This window comes from Enoplosus armatus, chromosome 2 (assembly GCF_043641665.1).
Source record: "Enoplosus armatus isolate fEnoArm2 chromosome 2, fEnoArm2.hap1, whole genome shotgun sequence".
Lineage (NCBI taxonomy): Eukaryota > Metazoa > Chordata > Actinopteri > Centrarchiformes > Enoplosidae > Enoplosus > Enoplosus armatus.
Window position 1 is genome coordinate 28,520,701 of NC_092181.1, and position 14,518 is coordinate 28,535,218.

General features: G+C 45.9%; 1 protein-coding gene across 3 annotated transcripts; it reads right to left on the minus strand.

Annotated features, from left to right (window-relative positions):
• Position 1: 1 nt before the first annotated feature.
• On the minus strand, positions 2–13,946 carry aars2 (alanyl-tRNA synthetase 2, mitochondrial (putative)). 3 transcript variants are annotated; one of them, XM_070914860.1, is made up of 22 exons: positions 13,652–13,946; positions 12,991–13,179; positions 12,756–12,901; positions 12,149–12,340; positions 11,842–11,986; positions 10,371–10,516; positions 10,156–10,264; positions 9,922–9,960; positions 9,574–9,688; positions 7,366–7,493; positions 6,844–6,970; positions 5,821–5,990; positions 5,609–5,722; positions 5,064–5,204; positions 4,519–4,656; positions 4,327–4,430; positions 3,442–3,550; positions 2,686–2,811; positions 2,493–2,603; positions 1,127–1,210; positions 797–910; positions 2–694 (listed from the first exon to the last, which is right to left on the minus strand). In XM_070914860.1, exons 1-22 carry the CDS (start codon positions 13,883–13,885, stop codon positions 527–529), a joined length of 2,949 nt encoding a protein of 982 aa, XP_070770961.1. In that variant the 5' UTR covers positions 13,886–13,946; the 3' UTR covers positions 2–526. The 3 variants fall into 3 exon arrangements, with proteins under 3 accessions (XP_070770961.1, XP_070770947.1, XP_070770953.1); XM_070914846.1 differs by having other exon boundaries at positions 6,844–6,988; XM_070914852.1 differs by having other exon boundaries at positions 7,348–7,493.
• Between the last annotated feature and the right edge of the window lie 572 nt (positions 13,947–14,518).

Genomic DNA, 14,518 nt, shown 5'->3' on the forward strand with positions numbered 1-14,518 from the left:
ATCAGTGTGAGCAGTGATTTATTGTTAAACAAAGAAGTAAAGTTAACATTCATAAAATAAACTTTTCCTGACTGTGTCGTCCAATGAGGAGTGTCTGACTGCAGCTGTGGGCGGGGCTTACAGTCACCTGTACCTTTAGTATAGCCACTCTGACGGCACCATGTCAGAGAACAGTAAACTCCTTCATGACAGTTAATGTTCCGTTTTTAAAGGAGCATGTTTAGCATTAGCATGTTAATGTGATATAAAGCTAACCATTAGCATGCTAACAAACAGGGAAGCTGCTTATTAAATCTTTTCTAATTGGCTGACAGAAGCACAGGGAAGTCCCGCCCGCCAGTCAGACCACCCTCTACCTCTCATTGGTTCTCACTTCCAAGTGATCCCATATGTCCCGCCACCATACTTCCTGTCCAAACAGGAAACAGTTCCTCAGTGCTGCAGGTACCTGACCCTCTCAGCTCCCAGCAGCCACCAGCAGGAGGCGCTGTGATGTCAGAATGATGTGAAGTCTCGCTTTATGACATCATCGCTGTGTTTTCTGGCGAGCAAACTCCTCCGCCCACCTCAGAGCCCCAGTGATGTCACTGCTGCTTCCTGTTCCCTTGGCAACCAGCGCAGAGCCGCCAGCGCTCCCCCCAAGGTGACGACACACTGCCACCGCCCAATCAGAGGCTGAGAGAGACGTGGAGTCCTGCAAAGGGAGAAAACAGCCAATCAGACGCTTCAAACAAAGCCGCCACCCCCCCCCCCCCCCCCCCCCCCGTGATGTCACTGACAGATGTGTCAACGTTACCTTGGGAACCTGACAGGCACATAGAACCTTCCCAGAATGCCTCTGGTGAGCGAGCAGCATCACGTGACTGTGAGGAGCAGCAGCGCTCAGCTGATTCACCGTCTTCATCACAATCTGAGGAAGCAGCAGGACAGGTGTGAACACAGGTGTGTAGCACCCTCTGATGATGTCACAGTGATGTCATCAGACTACAGATGTCTAACATACAGTCTGTGGAGGTGTGGCTGTTTACCAGACAGCCTCTAATGACATCCAGATGCATTGTGTGAAACATAGGCTTCACCTCTGCACTGCGTTTTAACTGTCAGAGGGAGTTCAGGTGGTTCTTACCGACAGAGAGTCTGTCTCCACAGAGTCCACCTGCAGGTCCTTTCTGCCGTTCTTCTCCAGCAGAGCCTGAGCTCTTACAGCAGCCTGTGCAAAGCATGATGGGAAAACACAGTCAGAGCAGCGACACGGAGTAAAGCCCGAGGGTTTCTATGTGTTTAATGATAAAATACTTTGCACACCTGTACACACACCAGACTGCTCTGTTATAACTCTGTGATGATGTTCACCAACGTCTTATTATTGTTCTAATGAACTGTCTAATAACTGACGTCATCCAGACAACACAAAGTACACTGCTCAAAAAAATTATAGTATAGCATCAAGTTAATTAAACTTCTGGGATATTGATCTGGTCAGTTAAGTAGCAGAGGGGGTTGTTAATCAGTTTCAGCTGCTTTGGTGTTTCGTCCTCTAGTGGGCCCTGTGGTCACTGCCCCGCACCGTGGAGCTCGATTGGCATTTGCCATAGAACACCAGAATTGGCAGGTCCGCCACTGGCGCCCTGTGCTTTTCACAGATGAGAGCAGGTTCACCCTGAGCACATGTGACAGACGTGAAAGGGTCTGGAGAAGCCATGGAGGGACGCACAGACCTCTACGGGCTAGACAACGGCACCCTGACTGCCATTAGGTATCGGGATGAAATCCTTGGACCCATTGTCAGACCCTACGCTAGTGCAGTGGGTCCTGGGTTCCTCCTGGTGCACGACAATGCCCGGCCTCATGTGGTGAGAGTATGCAGGCAGTTCCTGGAGGATGAAGGAATTGATACCATTGACTGGCCCCCACGCTCGCCTGACCTGAATCCAATAGAACACCTCTGGGACATTATGTTTCGGTCCATCCGACGCCACCAGGTTGCACCTCAGACTGTCCAGGACCTCAGTGATGCCCTGGTCCAGATCTGGGAGGAGATACCCCAGGACACCATCTGTCGTCTCATTAGGAGCATGCCCCGACGTTGTCAGGCACGCTTACAAGCATGTGGGGGCAATACACAGTACTGAGTACCATTTTGAGTTGCTGCAATGGAATTTCAGCAAAATGGACGAGCCTGCCGCATCATTTGTTCACTTTGATTTTCGGGGTTCCTGACACATTACACAGTCCATATCAGTATAGATATCCAGCATGATTTTTTTCCCATTGAGATCTGATGTGTTTTCAAAGTGTTCCTTTAATTTTTTTGAGCAGTGTATTTCTTCATCATCACAGTGATGAGAGCAGCGATATGATTGGCTGAGTGTGTATTGGTATTGTCACCTCATCACTACACCTGTCGCTCCATACTGATCATCAAGTTTCTCTCTACATGTCTGATGAGAACTTCAGTGTCTCAGGTGAGTCTCAGGTGTGTGTGTGTTCACCTCTCTGGTCTCCAGTTTCCTGACGGTGGTGTTGCTGGTCCTCTGCAGAGCTCTGAGTCGACTCTGCAGCTCTCTGCGCTGCCACTGAGGGACGGGGGTGTTATCTACAGCCTGACAGACACAACACAAGTCAAACAGCACGTGTTTCATCATTGTCTCAGTAGCCGCAGTGCACCATGGGTAGTGTACGTACATCAGAGAGGACCCCGACCTCCTTGGCGAGGCGCTGGGCGGAGTCGAGGCTGGAGGGGGCGGGGCCTGTCAGTCTGGCTGACAGAGAGTCCACATCCTGAGACAACACCTGACCCGCCTCCCGAGCCTGAAGGCATCAGAGTCCACGACATGAACATCAGAGGAAAAAATGTACATTTTAGATCAGCCATCTTGTTTTTGAGGAGACACACGGACAATTAAAAAACAAATAACGAAGAAATAATCAACAAAACAATCAATATACATGAACATTGCAAACAGCAAACACCTCCCAACTACACCTGCTACGTCTCCATTACAGGAACTTCATTAGTTACATGATCTGGTTCAGGTCTTCATTAGGGTCCGACTGAGGACTGACCTTTTCATACATTCATTCATCGGTTTAAACTTCTTTGTTTCTCATTTGACTTAATAACCGTTGTATTTTCTGAGTCCGGCGTTCCTCTGTGTGCAGATGGTCTGACTACAGAGACTAACACACAACCTTCCATCCTAAATTCAGCAAAAACAAAGAAATGTTGTACAAATTCTTCACAGGTGAACCGACATGTTAATATAAGATCAAACCTGCTCCGAGCAGAACCTGTCTGAAGACAGCCAGCTTCAGTTTGAGTCCTTGGGTGGGGGGGGGGGGGTCCAGGGTGTTAATATATATTATTTTATAATAAATATATATTTTTGAACAAGGTAAACTTGAACTTGACCGGAGACGACAGTAATGTTTTGAACTGACCAGTGTTGCTTCCCGCCCCGTCACCGCGACGATGCGACTGATGCCTTTCACCATCTGTCTCTCAGACACAATGAGCAGGTCCTTGATGGCTCCGGTCTGCAGCAGGTGACTGAACACAGAGGAACATTTAATCTGGTTTCACATGTTAGAACATGTTCATATACATTTATCTGAGTGTGCTTGTCAAAGGCAAGCTACAGACAGCAGCTGGTTAGCTTAGCTTAGCCTAAAGACTGGAATCTATCTGAACATCTAATTCTCAGAAAGAAAGAGAAGAGGATTCAACTGAATGTTGAACTGTTGAGTTTCTTGTACTATAGAACATTTCCATTTTGTCTCTATCAGACAGACAGACAGTCACAGTGAGACAGTCAGTCAGACAGGTCTGTTAACCACTGGGACCTTTAGCTATCTGTTATTGATCCTCAATTCAATTCCGTTTTATTCATATAGCACCAAATCACAACAGAAGTTACCTCATGACACTCTATGTGTCTACGCGACTCATAATATTATTACAGAGACAAATTCATTCTCTGCATTTAACCCAAGTGTTCAGAGCAGAGGGCAGGGCAGGTCCGGGGCCCCGATCCAGAATAAAGTACTGACAGAGAAACTGCTTCCTGAAGCTACCGTCAGTGACATCAGTACATGGACTCTGATGAGTCTGTGGATCAGAGTCAGTAAGCTGCCCCCTGGAGGCCAAAACTCTCCCAACACAAAAACCTGGTCTCAACTCGTATTGTTGGACATCTTAGTGTCAGATGTGATGCTAAGCGACAGCTGCCTCATTGTGTGTTACTACTGTTTCCTGTCTATCTGAGCTCCTGTACATGGAACGCGAGTGAACAAGTGAACATGTGAACGAGTGTGTTTCAGTCTCACGTTCCACAGCAGAGCTCCACAGATGTCTGTGTGTCTGTCTGATCATCCAACAGTTCAGAGACCGGCAACCCCACCGACACCACCCGAACAGGATCCGGATACACCTACAGACAGACAGTGAGACAGTCAGTGAGACAGTCAGTGAGACAGACCGTGAGACAGAAAGACAGGCAGTGAGACAGACAGACAGACCTCATCGACTGTCCTCAGTCCGTCGATGCACCTGGCCACCTGCAGGGGAAGCTCCTGGCTGTGGACAGTCTGATTGGCTGAGATGATGTCATTAACACACCTGTCTACCTGCTGCAGCTGAGAGACACTCAGTGAGCCCTGGAGAGGACAAACAGTCTTCAACAAGTGTTCACTTTGATCAACATCCACATTTTAAATATCCAGTAAAACAACACAAGAGCAAAAATGAATGAATGAGTGCCAACTGCATGTTTTCATGTGTGGTCTCTGTTATTATACAGCAGCACAATTCTCTAACAAATGACAAAACACTCAATAGACTGAGATGATGGTTAATATTATTTGAAGTCTTTACTCGATGATGTAAAAAAACCCTGTGAAAATACATCCATCTTGTACTTACAATGTGGTTCTGCTGATTGACACTTGCTAACCTGATTACATTGCCAGCATTTGTTTGGTTGTTGCCCCCTCCCTGTAATATGCCCCATAAGGGGGGGGGGGGGGTCATTAATCATGGCTGATAAGTTAGTTAGTTGTTTGACCTTGACACTGAAGTCGAAGCGGAGGCGCTCAGCTGACACATGAGATCCTCTCTGCTGAACCGAACGACCCAAAACTTGCCTCAGAGCAAAGTTCAGGATGTGAGTTGCTGTGTGTTTCACCATACAGGACAATCTGTGGACCTGAGAGAGTCGATACATGTATATATATTCACTGTATATGTTGCTACAGTAAATATATATTCACTATATATGGAACATGTATATATATTTACTGTATATGTTACTGTGGATGATACAAACATTGTGCAGCACTTTTTGACTCATCAAAAGCTTTTGATTTGATAATTTCCTGTTTCTAACTAACCAACAGTGTATAAGAGCAGGTCAATCTAAACCTTTACTTGTAAAAGGTGTCCCACAGGGATCTGTACTCGGGCTAATTGTATTTATATTAATGATGCTATTTCATCTGTAAATACTTGTACTCTTCATCTCTATGCAGATGACACCTTTTTATACTGTTATGCTGATTCTCTCTGTCAGTACTCCTTAATACCAAATATGTGTTTGTGTTTGGTGTTTACTTGGTCCAGGTGTAGCTGGACCTGGTCTCCAGTCTTCAGGCTGTCAGTTGCAGTCACCTGATGGACCACGTACCCCCCCACTAGGACCACGGCCTCCACAGGGTACAGGACGTCCTGTGAGACCGAAAACACACACCTGGAGTCAGACCTCACCTGGACACACAACAGGTAATATTCCCATTATGCATTTCCCCTTTGAGCGGTCAACTGACCTGCAGTCCGTCCCGGGTGAAGTAGCCCTGGTCATGTGACTGCCCCCCCTGCTCAGAGTAGAAGCAGGTTTGATCCATGATGACACCACAGTGCTGACCCTCAGTGACCTCTGACACCAGGGTCTGACCGTCGTACAGAGCCAGAACTGTCGCAGGACATGCCGGGAACACTGGGGGGAAGTCAATAAAGATTACCTCTCTGAGCTGGACATAGAGGGTCAGGTGAATCAGCTGCAGTTCCTCTAATGTCCACCAGATGCTGAAATGTGAAACCCTCCAACTTCAAGAGTTTTGCTGGTAAAAATTATCAAAACCTGTTGGTATAAAGGTACATTTAGACATTTTTCAGCACTTTTGTTCAAGTAAAATTTGAAACTCTGCAAAGATTTAATGAATCTCAAAAAGCAAATAAAGGAACAGATCAGTAAACATGGACTGACCTCTGACCAGATTTAGACAAGACCAGATCATCTAATGAATAACCAGCTGCTGGAGTGAAAACGCCCAGCCCAACAACACCCTGGCACCTCCTGATGCAACCACACAGACACCGATCACGGTGTCTATTTGAAGCCTTCTATTTTTAGTGTAGCATTATTAACAACATTGTGTATTAAGAATCATGAATTGACAGCTGTTTATTTATTGGCAGGGAACCAACAACGTACCCATTGGTCTGTAAGTTTCTGGCTGCTAAACCAGTGGCTGCGTTCCTCCACGAGGGATTTCCTTTGAACACACCATGGAAATTGCAAATGTATCGTCTTTCTCTGGTAGAACTGCCAGACCGGTAAAGCAATTTTAGCGGCGCAGAGAAGAAATTGTCTCGCGTGTTTTGGATCATCTGATCAGCCTTTTATAGAGACCACCGATCAAACTATTTAGAATGAATATCAGCTGATAACGATCTGTGGTTTAATTGCGATGACACAAACCATGACAGTAATTTGCGGCGCTATGTTCTGTCTTCAGTGTGTGACAGAGACAGGTGTGTTACCCGTCCAGCTAGGACTCAGGTTGTACCGTATCTGTCCTGCTCCAGGCTGTACTGGTATTTGAGACTGTCATCAGTGTGAGGAACTCCGAGACGCTGCAGCTCTGCCAGGCTGAGGACGTCCAACATCTGAGACACCTGAGACTGAACCCCAGACTGCAGATCCAACATCACCTGACAGAGACAGAGGGACAGGTGTTCAATGACATCACCTGACAGAGACAGAGGGACAGGTGTTCGATGACATCACCAGTACACACCCTTTTACACAGTAAAAGCCCTCTGTCTCCTTCACAGTAAAAGCCCTCCAGCTGCTTCAAAATAAAAGCCCTACATCACAGCAACATCAGAGCTAACTACAAACTTATTTTAGTTTCATTACATAATGTCCATTTTGGGATCTACAGTTATTGCACATTCGATTAAAGACACAGTGAAATAAATCTTTAAACCCAACTAGTGGTCAGGAAAAACCAGGAACATTATGGGAGTTAATGTGTCCATATGACTGTGATGTTTCCATATTAAAACACATCAGAGTGAAGCTTCACCTTGTGGTTCTCTGAGATCAGTCGGTCCAGCTCCTGACGGTCCACCTGGACTCCTCTCTCCTCCAACATCAGGTCCACCAGGTCCAGAGGGAAACCCAGGTCCCTGTGCAGAGACCAGGCCACCGAGGCTGATATAAACACACACAGACACCATATTTAAATCATCCCGGCTGAGGAGGAAGTTTAACATCGGCTGTTTACGTCTTGTGTCCATAAATACAATTCTGTACTTTTGATGAGAACATGCCGTTAGGGCTGGAGGATGTGGCTAAACGTTTTCACGTTTTTTTCATGTCAGTCACATACTCATGCAGTATTTTTACACTGACAGAATATTTGTTCCCTTGAATCGTTCCTTCTTTAAATCCGGGCCACAATGAAACACCCTCACCCACTTTCAATGAATGAAAATGCTTGTAAACTGCATTTCAACCGCAGGAACTTTCCCCAGGTACTAGGAACCTTTGGAGGAACCTTTGCGTTTCCACTGCAGGGATCAGGGTCTAAATTAAGTTCCTGCTCAGAACTTTGGGGGCTTGCAGTGCTGAACATTTCGGATTGGTCAAGTCCTTGCAGCATTTTATTTCAGCCACCATCTTTTATAATCTTTTTGTTCATTGTGCATCAAATGTTGACCAAAGTGCTTTACAGAGATTAAATGCACAGAAATGATCAAATAAAATTAAAAGATAAATAAGCATTAACAGCATGACACAAACAACAAATAATAATACAAACAAATAAAAACCAGAGTGAGCTCAGGCCTGTCTCCATGGTGACAAATTGGCAACTGTTAAAGGTATCAGTGGAGGGGGAAGATCTAATGGTTAGAGTCAAACTATTCCACAATTTAGGACCAACAACTGAAAATGCTTGACCACCTTTGGTTATTAACTGGGTGCGTGGTGTGCAGAGCAGTGATTGGTCACCAGATCTGAGGTGTCGGGAAGTGGAAGAGAGGATGAGCAGTTCAGACAGCTAACCTGGTGCCACACCATGCAGTGCTTTAAAAGCAAATAAAAGAATCTCCAGTTCAGGGGAGATATGGTCTCTCTTATTGCTGCTGCATTGTGAAGCAGCTGCAGGCGAGACAGGGCCGACTGAGGAAATAAAAGCGTGAAGTATAGTCTCCAAATCTTAAATGGACAGGAATGATTTTAATTTGAGTTAACACTGCTTGGATCACAGGGTTTCTGAGGGAGGTACAGCAGGGTGTCGTCAGCATAACAAGGGTAAAAGATATTATATTTTCTGAGAATAGACCGCAAGGGAAGCATATAAAAGGAAAATATAAGAACATTAAGGACCACAATAACCAAAACAGCTCTGACCAGCGGACCAGCAAGTGGTTTGACCGGCGTTGCTGGGTCACAGGCACGGCTTGGCTAAATCAAGCATACAAAATGATAGTGTTAATGTTGTTGCAGTGAGTTTATTTGTTTTTCAACGTGTTTTTCCAGATGAAACAGGCGTTCACACTGAACCTCTGCGACCACCAGCAGCTCTCGGCCCTCGTCTCCTGCTGAAGACCACAAACGTTATCGAGCTTTACCTTTGTGCTGTTCCGTCTTATTCTTACTGTCTGTTGTTGAATAAAGACTATCATACACACTACAAAAAACTTCACAATGATCATATGAGCTGCTACTTCAAACTGTGCTTGTGTGTGTATTTATTGTGTTTCTATTATTTTTCAACTTAGGAAAGAGGAAAAGGGACGCACAACATGCTATCACCATGGATTTGACCATGTGTATGTTGCAGTCATTTTATTTTAGCGAGCAGCTCCATCAACCCTTCAGTTGGCCAAAGTGTTCTCAACCACCACCTGGCTCTACTGGTTTTGTGGTCGTACACAAGTTGCTGGGGTGTCAGTCGTCATCAGCCAGCTGTTCAAAGGATAGGCTGTGTCACCAAGGAACTAGTATCTTTGTTTCATCAGGGAGTAGCAAACCCATATCCACTAGAACCCACAACCCTGACAAGTGGTTCATGTTTTTATGGACTCACGATAAAACAGCTAGCTATTATCATGTGATCAAACTTTCATACAGGGTCACATGATAACATCTGAACCAACTCCTAACAAACATCCACTGAGGAAGACCATGAGAAGTGGATGAAAGCTTCAGAAACACCAATCTGAATTCTGCCCGCAGCCTGTCCAGGTGGCTGATGGGAGTTGTAGTAGCTCAAGAAGGTACTGACCGGGAAAGAGTCCATGTTTGTAGTCCTTTATGTTGAGTGTTCGGAGGATCAGCCTGCTGCCCTGCTGCAGAGATGACAGGAAGTGAGCCTCGTTCTCGTTGATGACATCCATGATCTGAAAGAACATCAACTGTTGATCAACGCCTGCTGATGACAACTTCCTGTTATGTAAATCCGTGTTTAAGTGTATTTAGAGGCACGACTGCAGTATTTGGGACGTTCACTGTGTTTATTTCTTGTGAAAACAAATAAACAAGTTGCCCATGGCTTCTCTGTAAGATGATAACGTGTGTGTTCTGATTTGATTATTGCTGCTTTAATATTCTCAGTCTGCACAGTGTTACTCACCCTGTCTGCCTCCCTGTGGAGCTCCGGATACACATCGCCCTGCCATCACAGGACATCAATCCATCAATCAATATCATTGTTTAAAGCACAACTCTGCTGTTCAATAAATATCCACAGATTTTATATTTTCTAATGTTTCATCCTTTCAATTGTCTTTTTATTCTCTTCATAGTTCATATTTAAAATGTTTGTTACTTTATTCTGGTCAGAAGGATTATGGGAAATGTATTTTACCAGTATGTGGGTCACAGTAGGCACCAGGCTGGCCAGTGCCCCCTGAGGAGCCTGAAGGACCTCGACACAGAACCGAACCGCCCGTCGCAGAATCTTCCTCAACACCAACCTTTTACACAACAGATACACAACAGATACACAACAGATACACAACAGAAACCAACTGTTCATCAGCTGTTTAACTGAAGCTGACAGCTGGTTGGCCGATGACTCACTCTGCTCCTGACATGCCTGGATGAACTCCGTCAGCAATGCAGACCGATAAAGTGCGGATGTGGTCGGCCACCACTCGGTACGCCATGTCCACCTTCCCCTCGTCCGCCGCGCCTGTCCTGCCGCCGTAGGACCCCACCATCGACCTCTGAGGACATAATAATAATTCTAATAAGACATTTTATTCACAGAGGCTTTTCAGGGACTCCTAAAGCAACTGGACTGGACTGAACACAAGCACAATCATTAAAAGCAGTTCTGAAAAGGTTAGTTTGGATCATTGATTTGAACGTGGGCAGTTCGGTGCAGTCTCAGATGTGTCTGGGGAGAGAGTTCCAGAGGAGGGGGCAGCTATGGAGAAGACTCTGTCGCCCCAGGTCCTGAGCTCGTGAGTCAGTGGAGGTGGTGGGAGAAAGGCGGAAGATGGCTAAGCTATCATCCCTGAGGGAGAACATGTCCCACCCCATGAAGGACACTCTGGCAGCACTGGGCAGCTCCTTCAGTGACAGGCTGCTTCACCGGCGCTGTGTGAAGGAGAGACACCGCAGGTCTTTCCTCCCGGCTGCTTTACAATCAGACCTGCTCCCAGTAGACCTCACACACCGACATGGACAATCCACTCTCATGCAAAACAATATTTTTGAATGTATAACAAATGGTGCAATATCTATATCTCTCTATGTGCAATACAGTATAATTCCCTTATCCGTTCTGTGAATTGTAAATGTGTAAATTTGTAAATTATAGTTGTTGTTTTTTTAATTGTTCTTAAGGTTTTTATAACTATCTTAATTGTTTTTTATTTATTATATCTTGATTTTTTCTTACTTATGTCTCTTATGTCCCTGCTGTAACAATGCAAATTTCCCCGCTGAGGGATTAATAAAGGATTATCTTATTTTATGGTCCTGAGTGGTGGAGCACATCAGTGAGGTAGGTGGGGGCCTGGTTGTGGAAGGCTTTATGAGTGAGGAGAAGGATTTTGAATTGGATCCATTGTCGGAATGGGAGCCGGTGGAGTTGTACCTGGTGCACTCAGTGTTATGGTGTACATGGTGTACCTGGTGTACATGGTGTACATGGTGTACATGGTGTACCTGGTTTACATGGTGTTATGGTGTGCATGGTGTACACAGTGTACACGGTGTTATGGTGTTTTAGCGTTGTGTACCTGCTGTTATGGTGTACCTGGTGTACACGGTGATAAGGTGTTTTAGTGTTGTGTACCTGGTGTACATGGTGTTAAGGTGTTTAAGCGTTGTGTACCTGCTGTTATGGTGTACCTGGTGTACACAGTGTTAAGGTGTTTTAGCGTTGTGTACCTGGTGTTATGGTGTACCTGGTGTACACGGTGTTAAGGTGTTTTAGTGTTGTGTACCTGGTGTACATGGTGTTAAGGTGTTTAAGCGTTGTGTACCTGGTGTTATGGTGTACCTGGTGTACACAGTGTTAAGGTGTTTTAGTGTTGTGTACCTGGTGGATGGCGTGGAGCAGCGGGGTGAACAGGTCAGTGTCGTAGTTTGATCTTTTACCCTGCAGGACGCTCACCAGTCGCTCCAGTCCCATCCCAGTATCCACACTGAACTGGGGCAGCAGCTGCAGACTGTGGTCCACCTCCCTGACATAACACACACCGAAACACAACCCATAAAACTGGGTGCTGCCTAGTATAACCAGCAAACTGGTTCAGTGCTAATCGTTTACACTGTGCTGAACTGTCCCAATATGTTCTGAACTGGTTTTACATGTATCAGATACTTGTTCAGGTGTGCATATGAACCTGTTGTACTGCATGAAGACCAGGTTCCAGATTTCCACCACATCAGGACTGTTAGCGTTGACGAGCGTTGTGGCGTCTCGTCCTCCTACGTGGTCGTAATGGATCTCGGTGCAGGGGCCACAGGGGCCAGAGTCCCCCATCTCCCAGAAATTATCCTTCAGGCCGAACGGCAGGAGGCGACCAGGAGGAACCCTGAGGAGGAGACCGACTGTCAGCTACCATAACTCAGATGTATAAGACTTGAGGCCTGTACTACAAAGCAGGATTTGAGGTCAGTGGGTTAACTGTGTTTCCAGTGTTACGACGGTGGTTCTCTTTTTACCGGGGTACATCGCCATGGTAACTTATGCTGCACACCTAACCTGCTCTGGAGCAGGTGATGTTCCAGATAACATATCAACTCGTATAAAAGCTCCACCTACTGACCAATCAGCTCTCTTGGAAAACGGCATCACCAATCACAGAAGATCCCGTGGAGCTCGGGCGGATCGACAGGGAATGACTCCTGTTTACTACTGTGTGCTGATATCACCCTCCAGCAGAGACTGACTGAAGCACTGAAACCTTGTCAACACGTGTGGAGACCAACAGCTGAACAGAGACCCACCCGATGTCTAACCAGATGCGTCGAGTCTCTTCGTCAGCTGGTAAACCTGAAGCAGTGTCTCCAGCAAAATAAGACACATACAGTCTGTCTGCAGGTATCCCATAATGCCCAGTGAGGAGGCTCCACGCCATCCAGCACGCCTCCTCCTACAGACACACAGACAAAAGTCCATCACTGTGATGCTGAACAGGGTTTTCTCTGCCCCTATTCACAGGAAGTGACCCCCCTCCCTCACCTTGAAGTAGTCTCCAAACGACCAGTTTCCCAGCATCTCGAAGAAGGTGTGGTGGTACAGGTCTCGGCCCACGTCCTCCAGGTCGTTGTGTTTGCCACCAGCTCGGACACATTTCTGACTGTTGACCACTCGGCGGTACGAGGCCATCTCACTGCGAGGGTCGACGGTCCCCAAGAAGACCGGCTTAAACTGAAACCAGAGTCCGCAGAGAACAGTCTGTGTGCATACTAACTGTAGAGACTGACAGACAGACAGTCACAGCTCTCTTTCTCTATATGTATGTATGTATGTATGTATATATCAGAATCAGAATCAGAATCAGAAACTGTTTATTGCCAAGTAACATACATTACAAGGAATTTGCTGTGGTCTGAAGGTGCTATTGTTTTGATAACAAATAAGTAGAATATAAAAGCTAAAATAAGAATAAGAATAGAAATAAAAATAAAAAATAAAAAATATGTGTACACACACATATATATATATATATATATATATACACACACACACACACACATATATATGAATAAGTAGTAAAATAAAACACAGCTGTGGCAGAATTCAGACTGGTTGACAACAATTGCTGGCTTGCTGCCGGTGTTAGAACAGAACAGACCGGACCGAGACAGGACGAGACCGACCAGTCTCGTTCCAAACTGACCTGGTTCATGCCGGCGTTGACGAACAGCAGGGTGGGGTCTCCTCTAGGCCGGACCGGGGAGGACGGGACAAGCCGGTGTCCGTGTTTCTGCCGGAAGAAGTCCAGGAAGGTGCTGCGGACACGGGCAGCGGGCAGCTCCGGAGGAGAGCCGCTGAAGGAGCAAGCTGAGCGGGCAGAGAGGCGGCTCGGCGGCCCGCTGAGCAGGCGGAGCCTCCGGCGGAGCAGTCTGAACATCTGGACCACAGACTCTGGTCAACCACTGACAGAATCCAATACAGTACTGGGCTGAACCTGAACCATGGTGACCCTCACAGGAACTACAGGTTGTTGTGTTGCGCATGTGCACTCTGACCACTTTTCTTCTGTGGATATGACTGTGACGTTAAACCACTTTACCAGCTTTACCGCCACCTACTGTTCAAAGTGCACAGCTCAGTGTTCCCAGTCTGATCCACAGTCTCTCATGTTTATTACATGTTTTATTTGCACTTCCTTTATTAAATGAAAGAATCCTCCTCCTTAACTTCACATAAATGGTAAATCATGGTTTGGTTTGCTTTTATTCTGTCAGAAAACACAAAACGAGAACAGGAAATTAAACAATGCATTTATTAAATAAAACGTTTTCGCGCCTGTTTTTAAAAAAACGCTAACAGATTCAGAGGATCTCACATCAGATTCAAAAGAACCAGAGTTTAGCCTCACACCGTGTTACAGTACCTGCTGCTCAAACACCTGTACATCACCTGCTCCATTTACATGTTTACACACACGGCCTGCTGCAAAATACTGTCAGCAACGTTTAACCTTCGCAGTGATTTTAAATGCTCAACATTTCAATCTTTCCTCTATGGTAATCAAACATAT

Bases quoted from the DNA above. Each gene is read 5' to 3' on its own strand.
- aars2 (XM_070914846.1), bottom strand. From the start codon at position 13,885: ATGTTCAGACTGCTCCGCCGGAGGCTCCGCCTGCTCAGCGGGCCGCCG. The intron at 4,657-5,063 runs GTCAAACAACTA...TGTCCTCTCCAG, and splicing joins GCTTCGACTTCAGTGTCAAG to GGCTCACTGAGTGTCTCTCA. The intron at 2,604-2,685 runs GTACGTACACTA...TGTGTCTGTCAG, and splicing joins AGGTCGGGGTCCTCTCTGAT to GCTGTAGATAACACCCCCGT.